We start from the raw sequence: 15,690 nt of genomic DNA, 5'->3' as shown, positions 1-15,690 counted from the left end.
TTATTTTTTTCCAGATGGCTATCAGTTGTCTCAATAGCACTTACTAAGGAGTTCATCTTTTTTCCACTGCAATAAATTTTCATTTGTATGTGCTTCAGTTTCTGGACTTTGTATTCTTTCCATTGGACATTATCTCTATTCGTGACTTGGTCTATCTTGTTTTAATTGTTGGGGCCTTATCATATATTTTGATATCTGTCCAAAACAGTCCCTCTCTTGGCTCTTATTTTGAGAGTTTTTTAGCAGTTCTTGTTTATTTTTCATTAAGAGCTTTAAAATTTTGTCTAGTTACACTCTAAAAGATCTGCTGATATTTCTGATGCAATCAAGTTACATTTATAATTTTATATTTTTAAAATTATAAACATTATAAAGGTTGTATATCCTTCATTCAAATCTTTTTTATCTAGAAAATTTTTTAAGGTAAAACAGAATGATATAATCAGCTTTGTGGGAATAAGTATAGTTGATTAGTTTCTATTTTACTATGTATTGACTATGCCAGAGGTTGGAAATACTAGAACTTTGAATGTTATTTTGTCTCCTCAAGAACACACATACCACATACATGAGAACATAAACAGCCATTAAAGGAGTAGGTGAGGTTTTTATAGGTGTAGGAAATTAGTTTCTTTATGGCTGTAGTTCATGGGGGCAAGGGCAGTAAACATTACTTGCCTTTTACATTTTTTATTTTCTAAACTTTCTATTTTGAAATAATTTTAGATTTACATAAAAGTTGCAGAAATAGTCCAGAGTTCCCCAGATCCCTCACTTCTTAATACTTTTGAACCATCTGAGAATAGATTGTAGACATGAATGTCCCATTATTCCATTTAATGCTTCCTTAAAACTTCAGTGAGTATTTCTCAACTATCAGGACACTCTCCTACACAATCACATTCAACCATCAAAATCAAGGGATTAACATTGACCCAATGTCACCATCCAATCCATAGACCCTATTCAGATTTTGACACTTGTCTCTGTAATCCCCTGTGTCAACCCAGGATTCAGTCTAGGATCAGATCACATGTTGTATTCCGTGTTTTTTTTTTTTTCTTTTTAGCCTCTATCAGTCTTTTAATAATTCTTCACTCTCCTTGTGTTATATGACGTTGACGTTGTTAAAGAGTGCAGGGCAGTTACTTTATAAAATACCTCTTAATTTGGGTTTGTCTGATGTTTCTTCTTCATTTAGAAATTTTGGCAGGAATACCAGAGAAGTGATATTGTGTTGCTTTTTATGCATCATATCAACAGGTACATGATGCACATTTATTGATATGTCCCATTGCTGGTGACGTTAATTTTTATCACTTGATTAAGATGATGAGTGTCTGTAAGGTTTCTTCAGTATAAAGTTAATAAGTATTTTGCATTTACTAATAAGTCATTACTAAGTACTTTGTAAGGAGATACTCTAGGCCTATGTAAATATTCCATTCCTTATCACATTTTCACTGACCATTTTTAGGATTTATTGATAATATTTGTCTGAATCAATTATGACAGTTGCTAAATGGTGATTTTTTAACTCTATCGTTGCTTCTAGACTTATTAGTTGTCATTCCATTGAAGGGTAGAACTTCCCCTACATATACATTTATTTATTTATATCACTATGAACTCACAGACTTAATTTGCTCAGAGTTATAATTTGTTACTAGTATTATTTACGTTGATGCTCAAACTGTCCCAGATTTGGCCAGTGGAAACTCCTACAGACTAGCTCCTATATCATTTTGGAATTGTCTCATCATTCTCTGAGCACTTCCTTACAATTGGCATAACACTGTGATCCAGGGTCGTCTAATACCTTCCCTGCCCCAGCCCTGGAGTCAGCTGTTTCTTCAAGGAGCCCTGGTTCCTTTTAATGTAGTATTAAAATGGTATTTAGAAACTAATACGTGGATGCTAGGTATGCTGATTTCTACCTGGGTGTCATTGTTTCCAGGTTCTCTTGACAGACTGAGGTAAGAAGTGTATGTATGTCTATGTACTGTATCTGTGTGTCTGTATTAAAACCCTGAGTTCAAACCAGTATCTCTAATTCTAATTCAGCACCACAGGATTTATTCTGGCCTTCTCCCTTTCTATATGTTTAACTCACTTCTCCATTTGTGAGAGGCCTGGTTCCTGTTATGTCCTCTATCTACTTATTTGCTCAACTCCCCCCATTCCCCTACCCACGTATATAACCAAACTCTGGCCACAGTTGGCCCAGTACATGCCCCTTCCCACCCTTTCTGAGTACTTTGGCCAAAGTCTCAGCCCTGATGAAGAAGAGGAGGATATTATTTTCCTTTAATTAAAGTGAGTTCAGAAAGATACTTGTGATGGTAGTTGACTCCTGAGAGAGAGACCAAGTGTAAGGGATGCAGGAGAGGGAGACTTACTTTTTAGTATATATCCTTTTGTGCCTTTTGAATTTTTTTATACTATGTGCTTTTATTACCTATACAGAACATAAATGTTTGAAATACAGTAATTTCAGGATCTTTGTTTTCACAGTGTCTGTTTACTTAGCTGCTCTCTTCTACATTGTTTAGAGGAGAATTTGGAGTTGTCATTTTTTTCCTTAAGTATGTCTGGCTTCTTTCTGTCCTTTAGGAAACAATACTTGTTTCTATGGGAAGTGTTACTACTGCCGAGAAACAGAGCCAGCTTGTGCTGATGGAGACACAATGGAGGGGTCTGTCACGCTTTGGCTTCCAGATGTGTGGCCTCTGCAGAAACACCGACACCCGTGGGGCAGGACTTACCGAGAAGGCAAATTGGCCAGGTAAATGCCCCTGTGAGCCACTAGTTAATTCTCCCCTGTGCCTGACCAGGTGCCAACCTTGTATAGGAGCCAGTAGTTCTGTCCAAGAGTAAAAAGAACCATGGGGTCGGGGCAAACCTGCTAGGTAGGAACTCTGTCTTCTCTTTGTTTTAACAGTGCCAGGTACAGTGTTGGCACTCAATAACCCTGGCGATGCTGCTTGCCTCCAGGTGGGAGTATGATGAGAGCTACTGTGACGCTGTGAAGAAAACATCCCCTTATGACTCTGGCCCACGCCTCTTAGACATTATTGACACAGCTGTCTTTGACTACCTGATCGGCAATGCTGACCGCCATCACTATGAGAGCTTTCAAGATGATGAAGGCGCTAGTATGCTCATTCTTCTTGATAATGCCAAAAGGTAGGACCAGCAGGACTGTCTTTGTCAGTGAGCACACTAGCTCACTGTGTATAAAAGGTTTCTGTGTATAAAAGAAGGACATTTTCTTGGGTATCCTGGAAAACATCCAACACACAATTGATAGAAGGTGTTCTTTTTTCCATTTGGGGCCTTTGCTGTTGGCACCCATCCTTCCTTCCACCCATAGGGATCTCAGGACTTTAAAAAATGGAAAAGTGGTTCTTTCAAGGAGTTGAAGACTCTGTAAGCCTCTTCAGAGATAACTGTAAACCAAGGCCTTTAGTTTGTTACTACCTAAATCATTCATTCTTGGCTATGATGTTTAGAATTTTGAGAAATACACATTTAGTGAATCATGGAGGGCCAGGTGTGGTGGCTCATTCCTGTAATCCTAACATACTGGGATCCCAGATGGGAGGATTGTTTGAACTCAGGAGTTCAAGACCAGCCTGATCAACAGTGAGACCCCATCTCTACTAAAAAATAGAAAAATTAGCTGGGCATTGTAGTACACACCTGTAGTACCAGCTACTCAGGAGGCTGGGGCAGGAGGATCGCTTGAACACAGGAGTTTGAGGTTGCTGTGAGCTATGATTACGCCACTGCACTCTACCCAGGGTGACAGAGTGAGACCCTGTCTCAAAAAAAAAAAAAAAAAAAAAAAGATGGTGGCCTCATTAACAAATGCTATACAAGCACTCTTTGCCAAGGAGCCATGTCTTAGCTTATTTCCAGCAACCAGTGTTAGCAGTAGTGACCTAGTGCCTGGGCAAATTCTGGGCTCCAAGGAAGCATTCTGTTTAGCAAACACTTATGAAGTGTAACTAAACATGTGGCACTAAACTGGCCACCATAGAGAATGCAGAGTGCAAAATGATAATAGAGTGTGTTCTCCAAATAACTTAGGTGTTATCATAGCTCACTGCAACCTCAAACTCCTGGGCTCTAGAGATCCTCCTGCCACAGCCTCCCCCACAGCTGGGACTACAGGCACGTACCATGACACCCAGCTAATTTTTCTATTTTTAGTAGAGATAGGGTCTAGCTATTTGCTTGGGCTGGTCTCCAACTCCTGGCCTCAAGTGATCTTCCCACCTTGGCCTCCCAGAGTGCTGGGATTATAGGCGTGAGCCACTGCACCTGGCCAAGGCTGCCATCTTATACTGAGCACTAGGCCCCTCATGCCCCGTGAAAGATGGTGACAGCCACAGAAAGTGAAAGGTCAGCAAATGCTACCTCTCCTTCCAACCCATCACAGCAAAGCAGGTAGTGGCCATTCTGCTATTAATATTATATGTTCCTGAAAATCTTTATCCATTCTTGTAAAAATAATCATTTTTTAAAAAATGAGCAAGTGTACTATGATACACATGACATTAGATGCATATCAAAGTAGTTGTTGTAGGCTGTTGGGCTGCTATAACACAATACCTTAGACTGGATAATTTATAAACAACAGAAATATATTGCTCATAGTTGTAGAGGCTAGAAAGTCCAAGATGCAGGTGCCAGCAGATTTAGTGTCTGGTTAGGGCCCATTCCTCATAGATAGTGCCTTCTATGTGTCCCCATATGGCAGAAGAGGCAAACAGGCTTCCTCTGGCTTTTTTTTTATAAGGGCACTAATCCCATTCATGAGGGCTCTGCTCTCATGACTTATCTCCCAAAGGCCCCATCTCTTAATACTATTGCATTGGAGATTAGGTGTCAACATATGAATTTAGGGGGGACACAAACATTTAGACCATAGCATTTGCCTTTACTTTATATTACTGGAGTACCTATACCGTACTAACAGCTACCAGACTGTCCAGCTATTAAGGTGAGCTTCTGGGCAAAGAGTAAAAGATTGAGGGTTTTTCTAGAATCAGTTCTCCTTTTCTGACTCTGAATTACTGCTAAATTCATTTGTGCATCTGCTTTGAATCAATGTTTCTTCAGCCTCTGTGAGCAGTTTTTCCAATTTGAATTTGTCCATATACTTATTTGTAAAGGAATAGGATATTGGTAATTTTGGAGTAGAAGAAGTATAAATTTTTTTTTTTACAAGTAATGGCCATCTGCTTGTTTGTGGAAACCTAATATGAATAGCCTTAATTTCTCTCCCCATGCCTTAAAATCTTTTCAGGTTAAGGGGTCTTCAAGTGCTCCTATGGAGTTGGTCAACTCCATACCATGTTTGCTGTAGTCATGCTCTAGCACCTTGCAGCATCTTGGCAGGACAAAGGGTTATTATAAAGGAGTATTTGTTGTTAAATACTTCAGTACAGGCTGTTAGGGATCCTATGTCTAACTGGTCATGCCCTGCTTGTTTTCAATTTAAGTGATTTGAGCTGCTGGAGCATGAAATTATCTAGGATCACATTTGGGCTTCTTATGGAATTTGTTGATACTTTAATACTAAGAAGGGAACTGGTACTCCCACCTAATTCACTAAGTTTTAATTTAATTTTCAGCTTTGGGAACCCTTCGCTGGAAGAAAGAAGCATTCTTGCCCCTCTCTATCAGTGTTGCATGTAAGTCATGCACAGCAAGTGCACATGCCTGTGTTGCCTTCTTCCTTTCCAGGCTCAGGTAACAGCGCATCAGCTTTCTTGCCCTTAAAGCTTTCTGGTGCCTGAAGAGTGCGTATCATACTTTTCCAACCCAGAACCCCTGGAGATCCTGAGGTGGTGGGGGATCAGGGGAAGGCGGAGGCAGGTAACCCAAAGCTCAGAATTCATTTCAAATTTTGTGTGAATAAAAATTTGTAGTCTATTCAGTAATACATATCTATGCTTGGTTTAATATCAGAATATAATCATCCCCTACACACACCCCAGCCTCTTGCCAAAAAAAAAAAAAAAACCCTCTAGTAAAATCTGTATCCCTAGTTGCTGCACCTGGCTTAGATTGTGGTTTCAAGTTCTCTCACTCACCTACCACACACCACCTGGGATTTGCAAAACTCACTTTGAAATTCTCTGGATCAAAAGTAACTTTTTCCATGAGTATTTAATAATTGATTTAAAAAAAAACTCTACATTAGAGAACAAAGAAATTGAAAAAGTAGTCAAGAAAATGAGACAAAGACTGGGCTCCAAAAAGCTCCTTTTCAGATCATCATTCCTGGTATAATTTTAAAGCACACACATCAAGGATCAGCTGGGACCCACCTTGCATGGCTACACAGAAGAGCAAGTCCAGGAACATCACTTATTACTAGTCAACTCCCAGAAAGAATCTTATCACATAAGACTGCTATCTGTTTTTCTTTTCTTTTCTTTCTTTTTTTAATAGCAACAGAATTCTGCAGAAAGTAATAGTTTACCCGGGCAACCCTTAATTGTCTTCATTAATGTTGGGAAGCAGTGATACATGTAATCAAAATATGTGCATTTGTCTTTGAAGGAGATATTTTTGTGGTAATAATTTTATCAGTCTGGTCTAGTAAGGATATAGGAAAGATATTGTGTGTTAAAGAGGGGTAATTTAATATAAAGAATTATTAAATTCTAATACAAGAGTGACTTAAAAAAACTAGGGCTGAGGGAGAGTACCCAAGAAGGACAAACTTGGAGAGGGGATCCTCTCCCCAAGGCTGAAGTTTGGACCTCCGTAGAGAAGGTGCAGTTCCCCCACTGGACAGCAGAGAAGGGTGCTGGTTTGCAGGTGCTGAGCAAGCCAGAGCAACCCTCCAGAGTGCAGGTGGGGCACCGGCAGTGTGCAGCTAGCATCATGGCGCAGAGGGAGAGATGGAACCCGGTAGGAACCCTGTGTGCTGCAGGTGAGGCACAATTGTGGGCAGAGGGAATTGGGGTGCCAGCATGGGCAGATGCCCTTCGAGGCTCTGGTTTCCATGTTGAGGGCCTCAGGAACGTTACCACCAGGCCAGGCTAAGGCTTCAAGGTCACCAAGGGCCCGCACCTGCTGGGAAGGTGGCTGGGGCAGAGCTCATCGGATGACCTCCACACACACTGATCCACAGAAGCATCCAGAAACCCCCTTCCTCCTGCAATGTCCCTCCAGCACCCCCTACCAAGAAAGCTTAAGAGGAGAGATGCTTAAAAGAATTTTGTCCGTTATAGCAGAGCATATATTGAAGAGTGAATTTGGAGCTGAGGCAGTAAGTGATAACTTAGTCACACAGGGGAAGCTCTAATGCTCTGGGCATTTGTAGTATATTTCAGAATCTTAAAAAACTACTGCATCTGTGCTTGTTCATCCCTTCCGTGCTTATGCAAAGATTGTTCCTTACCTTCTAAATAGTTGTAGACATTTCTTACTGTCAGACATTTCTGCATACCTAGTAATTTCCACTTTACCCATAGAGAGTAAGAACTTTTCTTCTGAGATAAACAAAAGATCCTCTTTAGTTGGTGTCTTTGTCCATTTTGCACTGCTATAGCTGAATACCACAGACTGGGTAATTTATAATCTGAAATTAATTGACTCACAGTTCTGGAGCCTGGGAAGTCCAATATCAAGGTGCCGACACCTGGCAAGGGCCTTCTTGCAGAGCCCTCGTGGCCTAATGGCTCTTAAAGGTCCCACTTCTAAATACTGTTAGAATGGCAATTAAATTTCAACATGAGTTTTGAAGGGGACGAACATTCAAACCATAGCAGTTGGTGAAATAATTAAGGAAAATAGTATCTTAAAATAACTTTTTTCCTATTTTTTTTTTTTTGAGACAGTCTCGCTCTGTTGCCCGGGCTAGAGTGCCATGGCGTCAGCCTAGCTCACAACAACCTCAAACTCCTGGGCTTAAGCGATCCTACTGCCTCAGCCTCCCAAGTAGCTGGGACTACGGGCATGCAACACCATCCCCGGCTAATTTTTTCTAGATATATTTTTAGTTGTCCATATAATTTCTTTCTATTTTTAGTAGAGACAGGGTCTCGCTCAGGCTGGTCTCGAACTCCTGACCTCGAGCAATCCACCCGCCTCGGCCTCCCAGAGGGCTAGGATTACAGGTGTGAGCCACCGCACCCAGCCAACTTTTTTCCTATTTTTAATATTAGTGGTAGGTATTTTTTAAAATTCAGAAACACATGAAAAAGGAAGTTAAAATTACCCATTGACATCTAAGGATACCTCCTGTTAACATTGTGGCATACTTCATTCTAATTGTGTATGTATGTTTTGTTTTCCCACAAATTTGGAGTAAACAGGTATTTTTCCTCCAACCTTCTCCCTCAGCATTATAGCATGGGCATTTTCCCATGCTACTAAGTTTTCAAAACAGTTCTGAATGACTGCATGGTATATCCCTTGCATGGCTAAGCCATAATTAACTATTTCCCAATTGTTGGACATTCAGATTGCCTCACATATTTCCTGTTATAAATAGCACTGCACTGAACATGTGTAAATATTTGTATATATCTTTGACTAATTACCCAGGAAAAAATATCAAAACGTGGCAATGTGCCACACTCATATTGTACAGGTAATTCTAAAACAAATGGTTTTTTTAGTTAAAATATTTTACATTTTTTTTTTTTTTTTTTTTACTTTTGTCTGCCAAGTAGGCTTTAAACTCCATTTGATAGTGAGAGGTTTTATGTAACTTGTCCTAAAACTTCTTCTTCCAGCATTCGGGTTTCCACCTGGAACAGACTGAACTACCTAAAGAATGGTGTGCTAAGGTCCGCCTTAAAATCTGCCATGGCCCATGACCCCATCTCCCCCGTGCTCTCTGAGCCTCACCTGGATGCCGTGGACCAGCGGCTTCTGAGTGTCCTGGCCACTGTGAAGCAGTGTACTGACCAGTTTGGGATGGACACGGTGCTGGTGGAAGATAGGATGCCTCTCTCCCACTTGTAATTCTCAACACAAAATAAGTGAAACTTCTTTTTACAAAGATAGAGAAACAGCACAATCAATCCAAATGGTATGAGAGGGATTGTAAATGGCCAGCAGCAAGTTCTGGTGATGGGGAACAGGGTGGCCTTGGATGTCTTTGGTGTTTTCTGTAGCAGAAGCTAAAGCAAAGACTGCAAGTTTCAGAGCACGGAGATGTTCCCGCTGAGTCACCTGACCTCCTCAGCAGTGGGTATCATAGTCACTTGGTCCTAATTCCCATGCCAAAGGACAAACAGAGGTGTGACATTTGGATAGGTGAATGCTGGGATTGGTTCTGGAGTGTGTGTTTTGAGCTGAACCTTGCAGTCCTTTGTCCACACCTATGGATTTTGTGGAAACACTTTGCAATCTCTTGTGTCTTTTTTTTTTTTTTTTTTTTTTAACCAGGACTGGTCAAATCAGAAAGTTAATAAAACTTTGTGTTTCATCAAGCCAAAATAGCATACTCTGCTGGAGGGGACATGGTTGAATCAGGGAGATGGTTGAATTAGTGAAAAACAGGTTCCCCTGTATTTAGGTTCTTAAGGTATGCAAAAAGCAAACATGACTTTGTACCTAAGTAAAATCTGCATTCTCACAGTTGTGTCCAAATTAACCAAAAAGTTGTCTCTGTTTCTAGAGAAAATACATTTATAACCCAAACACGATTTTCTTATGGAGACTAATATTTTTTCTTTTTGCTTAAAGCCGGCAAATCCTTTCTAAATTAACAAAGCAAACTGAAATAATACCTTGAATAACAGTCAGGTCACCTGTGATCTCTGCCATCCTCATTTCTGTCTTGAAATGAATTTCCACCTCTGCCTTTAAGGTATTTGGTCATTGCAAATTGCTGTTCTCAAGATGACGTTGGCCACCCTGTTTGTGCCTTTCTTGTGAGGAAAGGCAGCTCAGTCCTAGATGAGAATGTACACCCTGCTGGCTGGACGTATCTTGTGATTTGGGCCACACAGAAGACTGGAAACAAAGATTTTAAGCCTTCTGAGCCTTGAAATTAAGGACGTTACCAGGAAGAGCCTTAAGATTTTGGTGAGCACTTACCCACAAGCTTCTGAGAGCAGCTGGCAGGAGACAGTAGGAAGGGTATCAGCTCTGCATTCCTTAGTAAATCTTACTTGAGCTAAATTCTGGCTTCGTGTTCTTTCAGACACATGGTGTCTTTAGTATGCCACACTGAAATGAATAAGAATTGTTCTCAAACTGGGAACTTCATTCATAATGTTGAAGGCAGAAGATTCTGCTAAGGAAAAAAGCAGGAAGGAAAGCTGCTTTGAATATTGTCTCATCCTTTCTTCAAAGTGATTGAAGAAAATGTGTCATTTTATTCTCTCCCCTACTATTTTCAAACTCATGATTGTTTGTAAGAGATATTTTGATTCACAGCAGTTAGAGTTAGAATTAAGCTAACAGAGTGGCATGGTGTGGCACTGAGAATGTAAGGGAAAGTATGCCCAGGCAAGTCTTGGAGAAAACCAACCATTACGCTTACAGCCTGAAAATTCAGAAACACTAAATTCTGTTTGAAAACAGAGGTGGATATCTTTTTTAAAAAGTATTATAACACTGTTCTCTTTATTAGAATCTAAGGCTGTTACAATCAGGTCATTAGAGGGTTTTTGGTAGCTCTAAGTTAGGTGTGCCAACCAAACATCCAAAGGTAGATGTGGTTACATTTTTATAAAACTAGGAAAATCAGAACTGATTGCCGTTTCCTGCCTTCCTCCCACTTCTAAAAATGTTTATTCCAAAGTTTGAATGTAGAAATTTCTAAAACTGTTCTTGAATATGAGGCTGTCTTTTGGGTTTGGGAAGGGGTACAAATAATTTTCTGTGCAAAACAAATTAATAGGATCTGATTTGCTCAGACTATTGTTCAATAATGTATTACTAAGACATTTCTCCCTGTTTACACTCAGGGTTAATATATCAAGTGAAATTTAAGAAGGAAAGGGAAGAATTCAGGTCCACCTATTGCATACTATTTGGGGAAAGATGAATTCTTCACATGGCAATTTCATTGTCACCTGAAGTTAGCATTGTCTCCCAAAGAAATTCATCTTTTCCTTTCTTAAAAAAATGCCTCGGCTAGCCCTTCCCATCCACCATATTCCTTCAGCCTTCCTTCTCGGTCACCCGCGTGTTCTTGTGCGGTAGCTGAGCACGCGTCGTGGGAAGGCGGCACGTAGCAGTGAGCTATCTTACGAGTCATCCTGTGAGCTGAGCTTCAGGAAACATGAGTAAAGGTACATGTATGTATGTAGCCAAACACGTATTCTAGCAAGAAAAATATATTTATTTTGACACAGGGGAATGCTGACTTACGTTGCTGAGGGACTTGAAGCTAGTAAAAGGTTCTCAGTCTCTAGGAGTGGACCTAAGCGACATAAAGATGATTCGTTCAGCAGACACCTACTGAGCCACTCTGTGTGCCAGCACGGGCTGGGCACACCCGTGAGCCAGGTACACCTGACTTCATGGAACTCATTTTACAGGGGAAGGCCAGTTTTTCTCACTTCAATTCTGGGTGGTGAAAAAATAGGGGATAGGTACTATATTGCCACAGGTTTTTAGGAACTGAGATGTTCCTCACAAACACAAAATATTGAGGGAAACTGGGAATAACTTACTGGGAAACTAATTTATTCGTTGAAACAGGAGATGTAGGAACCCTCTGTTTTGATCTGCCAAGGATTTTGTCTCAGGACTGTTGCACAAATAAAGGCTGTGCTTGGTAAGACACCAAACAAGACAGATGTGCATCTGAATTTCTAATGTGTTCATTCTATGGGTTTCAATTCTGAAAAATTAATAAAGATTTTAATAAATATTGCTGTATCATCTTTTCCTTTTTTTCCCCCTTTCAGGATATTTCCAGGGTTCCCTGTACCAATTTCCCACCTGTTTTGTTAAGGGACAGAAGATTACATCTTTTGCACCCACTTAAATTTCAGCAGGGATTGTTTCACAGTATCTGATGGACGTGACCTTTGACTCCCCATACCAGGTTGTAATTGTACCAAAATTTTCCATAGGATCATTCTTAGGTGCTTTTTCTGTATTTAATGGTTAACTCCTTTCTTGCAGCTTTCTCAGAGATAAAGAATTATGAATCCTGAAGAACTTGTCAGCACAGTATCATAAAGGCAGGAGGAGAAAGCCAGTTGCCCTGATTATAATCCTTAGGACACCCAGGTTTTTAACTTTTGCAATGGAAATCCAGCATCATAAACCTCAACCAGACAACTGAGCAGAGTTCTTGAGATTTTTGTTTTTTTTACAACATATTTGTGCTAACTTTTGTCTTTTGTGCTTGCACACATGTGGGAGGCCAACTCGCATGTGTAGACCCTGCTCCAGGCCACATCGCAGGGCTCCTTTGCTTCTCAGCACACAGAACAACTGGTATTTGAGCTCGAAAAAGGCAGCCTGGAGTGGCGAGGGTGGGAAGTGGAGGGGAGTCAGTTACTGGGTAGTTTTGCCCAGTGTGTTTGCCTATAAGACTGATTTTTAGCAGCCCTCATTTTGTAAAATAGACAAGAATGCTCATCATCACTAGTTTTCCACAGGTGGGGTTTTGTAAGGTAAATCCAGTATAAATCCCAGGGAAGAATGGTGTCAAATCACAATTTGTGAGATGTTTGCTTTTTCTGCAGTAGATGTTTGGGCATTGTGCTGCAGGCTATGGATGCCACTGAGATGACAGTGACTGTCTCTTCCCTTAAAGAGCCTATAGTAGTCCTGGGAGACAGAACTGCTTGTGAGGCCCAAATGCCTCAGGAATGAGGTACATTAATTACATCACTAAGTGGGACTAAGGAGCAGGGAAGGATCACTGGGAGGGAGGGTAGACAGGACCTACTCTGAAGAAGAGCTTGATCCAGGCTTGACAAGTGGTGTGTAGAGAATCCTGACTCTGGAAAGGCAGAGCTGTGTGCTTAGAAGGTGCAGCGCCTCCTGGGCCTGTCCTCTGTTTCAGTACCTGGTCACCAGAACCATCCCTTCAGGGCTTTCCGGTGGCCTTCATCAGGAAACCTTGGTGTCCCCTGTCTCTTGAGAGGACATTCTCAGTCCACTGTGATGCTTCACATGCTCTATGGCATAGGTGTTAAAGGGAACCACTGGCACATAGCTGAGCTGTGAAACATTTATTTTGTTTGCACAGTTTTTGTTTTTACATGCCAGGTTTATTTATTTACTCAAACATTGTTTGCAAGGCAGAAGGTTCTGATTGCCTTCAGCAGGGTTGGGAAAGATGTCTACTGTAAAGCTAGGGGCCATTCAGATGAACCGCTATAAAGGTGTTATGTGCCTATTGTCCCTCACAGAGGCCTTCTTAAAGTGCAGGCTTTGATTCAGTAGGTCTGGGGCCTGATATTCTGTATTTCTAACAAGCTCCTGGGCATCGCCAGTGCCAGAGTCCTTGGACCACACTTGAGTAACACCGTAATGATGTTTCCTAAGGAATCATAGCTGCCTGTAGTTTCCCAACAGCCTCTAGATGTCCACGCTATCCATGAGATCTTGCTCCTAGAACTTTGCAGCTAGCAGCCTCCAAGCCCTGAGACTGAAACACCAGCAATTTATTGAAATATTCAAAAGACTTGTCCCGAAGCTGGTGTTTGGATTCAATGCTTCTATGTGGGACTGACTGGTGAAAAAAATGTTTACCTATATTTTTTTTTTTTTAAGGAAAAAAATGTTCTGAAATCAAGTTGGTTGTCTAAGAACTTCCCAGCTACCTACTTGATTTACCATGAAATGCTAAATCCAAATTAGAACATCTCGGAAATTAGCAGTTAGTCCTACATGAAGGGTACAAGTAAAGCGATAATTCTTTCCACCAAGTCTTAAAACTTAGATTGTTAATAAACTATTGTTACTATTAGTAATTTAATCACCATAAATTCACCTATAAACCACCAGTATTAACTAAAGCCATCCAAACCTCCTGTGTAGACCACACAGAGCCTCCTCCAGGGCTGGGCATATACAAAAATAAAAGCGAACCAGGGTAAGAAGGGCAAGTGCAGTGGCTCACCCCTGTAATCCTAGCACTCTGGGAGGCCGGGGAGGAAGGCCTGCTTGAGCCCAGGAGTTCAAGCCCAGCAAGAGCAAGACCCTGTCTCTACAAAAATAGAAAAATTAGCCGGGCTTGGTGGCACACACCTATAGTCCCAGCTACAAAGAGGCTGGGGCAGGAGGATCTCAGGAGCCCAGGAGTTTGAGGTTGCAGTGAACTAAGATGATGTCACTGCACTCTAGCCAGGGCAACAGAGCAAGGCTCTGTCTCAGAAAAATAATTAAAAAAAAGTGAATGTGTATTGTTTATGATGCACTCATTGAATTATCTCATTTAATCTTCACAGCATCCCCATGAGGTGGACTATTTTATTATTCCCACTGTCAACAGAAAAAAAAAAAACAAACTAAAATAATTTTAAAGAGATTTACTCTGAGCCAAATTTGAGGACCATGACCCGGAGCCACTGCCAAGAAGCCTTGAGCAAGTGGACTCACCGTGGCTGGGTTACAGTTTGGTTTTATACATTTCAGGGAGACAGGGGTTACAGGTAAAGTCATGAATCAATACGTGGGAGGCATACATTGGTTTGGCCCCCAAAAGGTGGGCCAGCTCAAGGGCGGGGGTGGGGGGACTTACAGGTTATAGGTGGGTTTAAAGACTCTTTGACTTGTGATTGGTTAAAAACATGAAGCTTTGTCTAAAGGCTTGGAATGTTTTAACATAAGGAGTTGTTTATCAGAGATATACCACCAGACATATATTTGTGGTGTAAACTGAGGACCTGTAATACCCTTAGGCCTGTTAATGGGTTAAAAACGATGTCCCCCAAAAGGGAGGGGGGCATCATTAGGCATGTCTGACCTCCCTCCTTCTGGCAGGCAATTTAGTTTTAGGATATTCCTTTGGCCACAAGGGGGGGGGGTCCATTCACCCAGCTGTTCGTGGGGGTGAGCCTTAAAATTTTATTTTAGTTCACAATTCCCCACTTTTGGCCAAGATTTGTCAGAGGCAGCATCTATGGCCAAGCTCTTATTTTGTCCCATCCGTTGCCAGGGTGGTGTGGCTACCTGCCCTGGGTCCATCCAGTCCCTTGGTGGGACCCTTGTGGCCAAGAGGACTGAAGAGCCCAGAGGGGGCTTGCAGTTAATTAAATACTTTAGGCCAAACAGGACTGGAGGCAGACAGGCACTCATCAACACTTTAAAACCTAGGTGGGCTGTGTGCGGTGGCTCACACCTGTAATCCTAGCACTCTGGGAGGCCGAGGCGGGTGGATCGCTCGAGGTCAGGAGTTCGAGACCAGCCTGAGCAAGAGTGAGACACCCCACCCCCGGCCGCATCTCTACTAAAAATAGAAAGAAATTAGCTCGCCAACTAAAATGTATATAGAAAAAATTAGCTAGGCATGGTGGCGCGTGCCTGTAGTCCCAGCTACTCGGGAGGCTGAGGCAGGAGGATCGCTTAAGCCCAGGAGTTTGAGGTTGCTGTGAGCTAGGTTGACGCCACGGCACTCACTCTAGCCCGGGCAACAGAGCGAGACTCTGTCTCAAAAAAAAAAAAAAAAAACCTTCTAGGTGACATAAGAGTAAAATCCAAAATGTCAAAGGCAAGGATACAAAACTAATTTCCCTATAA

At 41.5% G+C, this 15,690-nt stretch overlaps 1 protein-coding gene across 2 annotated transcripts in view; it reads left to right on the top strand.

Annotated features, from left to right (window-relative positions):
- The window catches only part of FAM20B (FAM20B glycosaminoglycan xylosylkinase), a 49,251-nt gene extending 39,825 nt beyond the window's left edge, over positions 1 to 9,426 (top strand). For both annotated transcript variants that reach the window (XM_045547272.1, XM_045547273.1), the window contains exons 5-8: positions 2,614 to 2,785; positions 2,995 to 3,186; positions 5,643 to 5,702; positions 8,763 to 9,426. In XM_045547272.1, coding sequence (XP_045403228.1) covers positions 2,614 to 2,785; positions 2,995 to 3,186; positions 5,643 to 5,702; positions 8,763 to 8,994 — 656 coding nt within the window. In that variant the 3' untranslated portion in view covers positions 8,995 to 9,426. The remainder of the gene's footprint in view (positions 1 to 2,613; positions 2,786 to 2,994; positions 3,187 to 5,642; positions 5,703 to 8,762) is intronic.
- The last annotated feature ends 6,264 nt before the right edge of the window (positions 9,427 to 15,690 follow it).

This window comes from Lemur catta, chromosome 3 (assembly GCF_020740605.2).
Source record: "Lemur catta isolate mLemCat1 chromosome 3, mLemCat1.pri, whole genome shotgun sequence".
NCBI lineage: Eukaryota > Metazoa > Chordata > Mammalia > Primates > Lemuridae > Lemur > Lemur catta.
The sequence above is the reverse complement of the archived record's forward strand: the minus strand, read 5'-3'. Positions and strand labels throughout refer to the sequence as shown.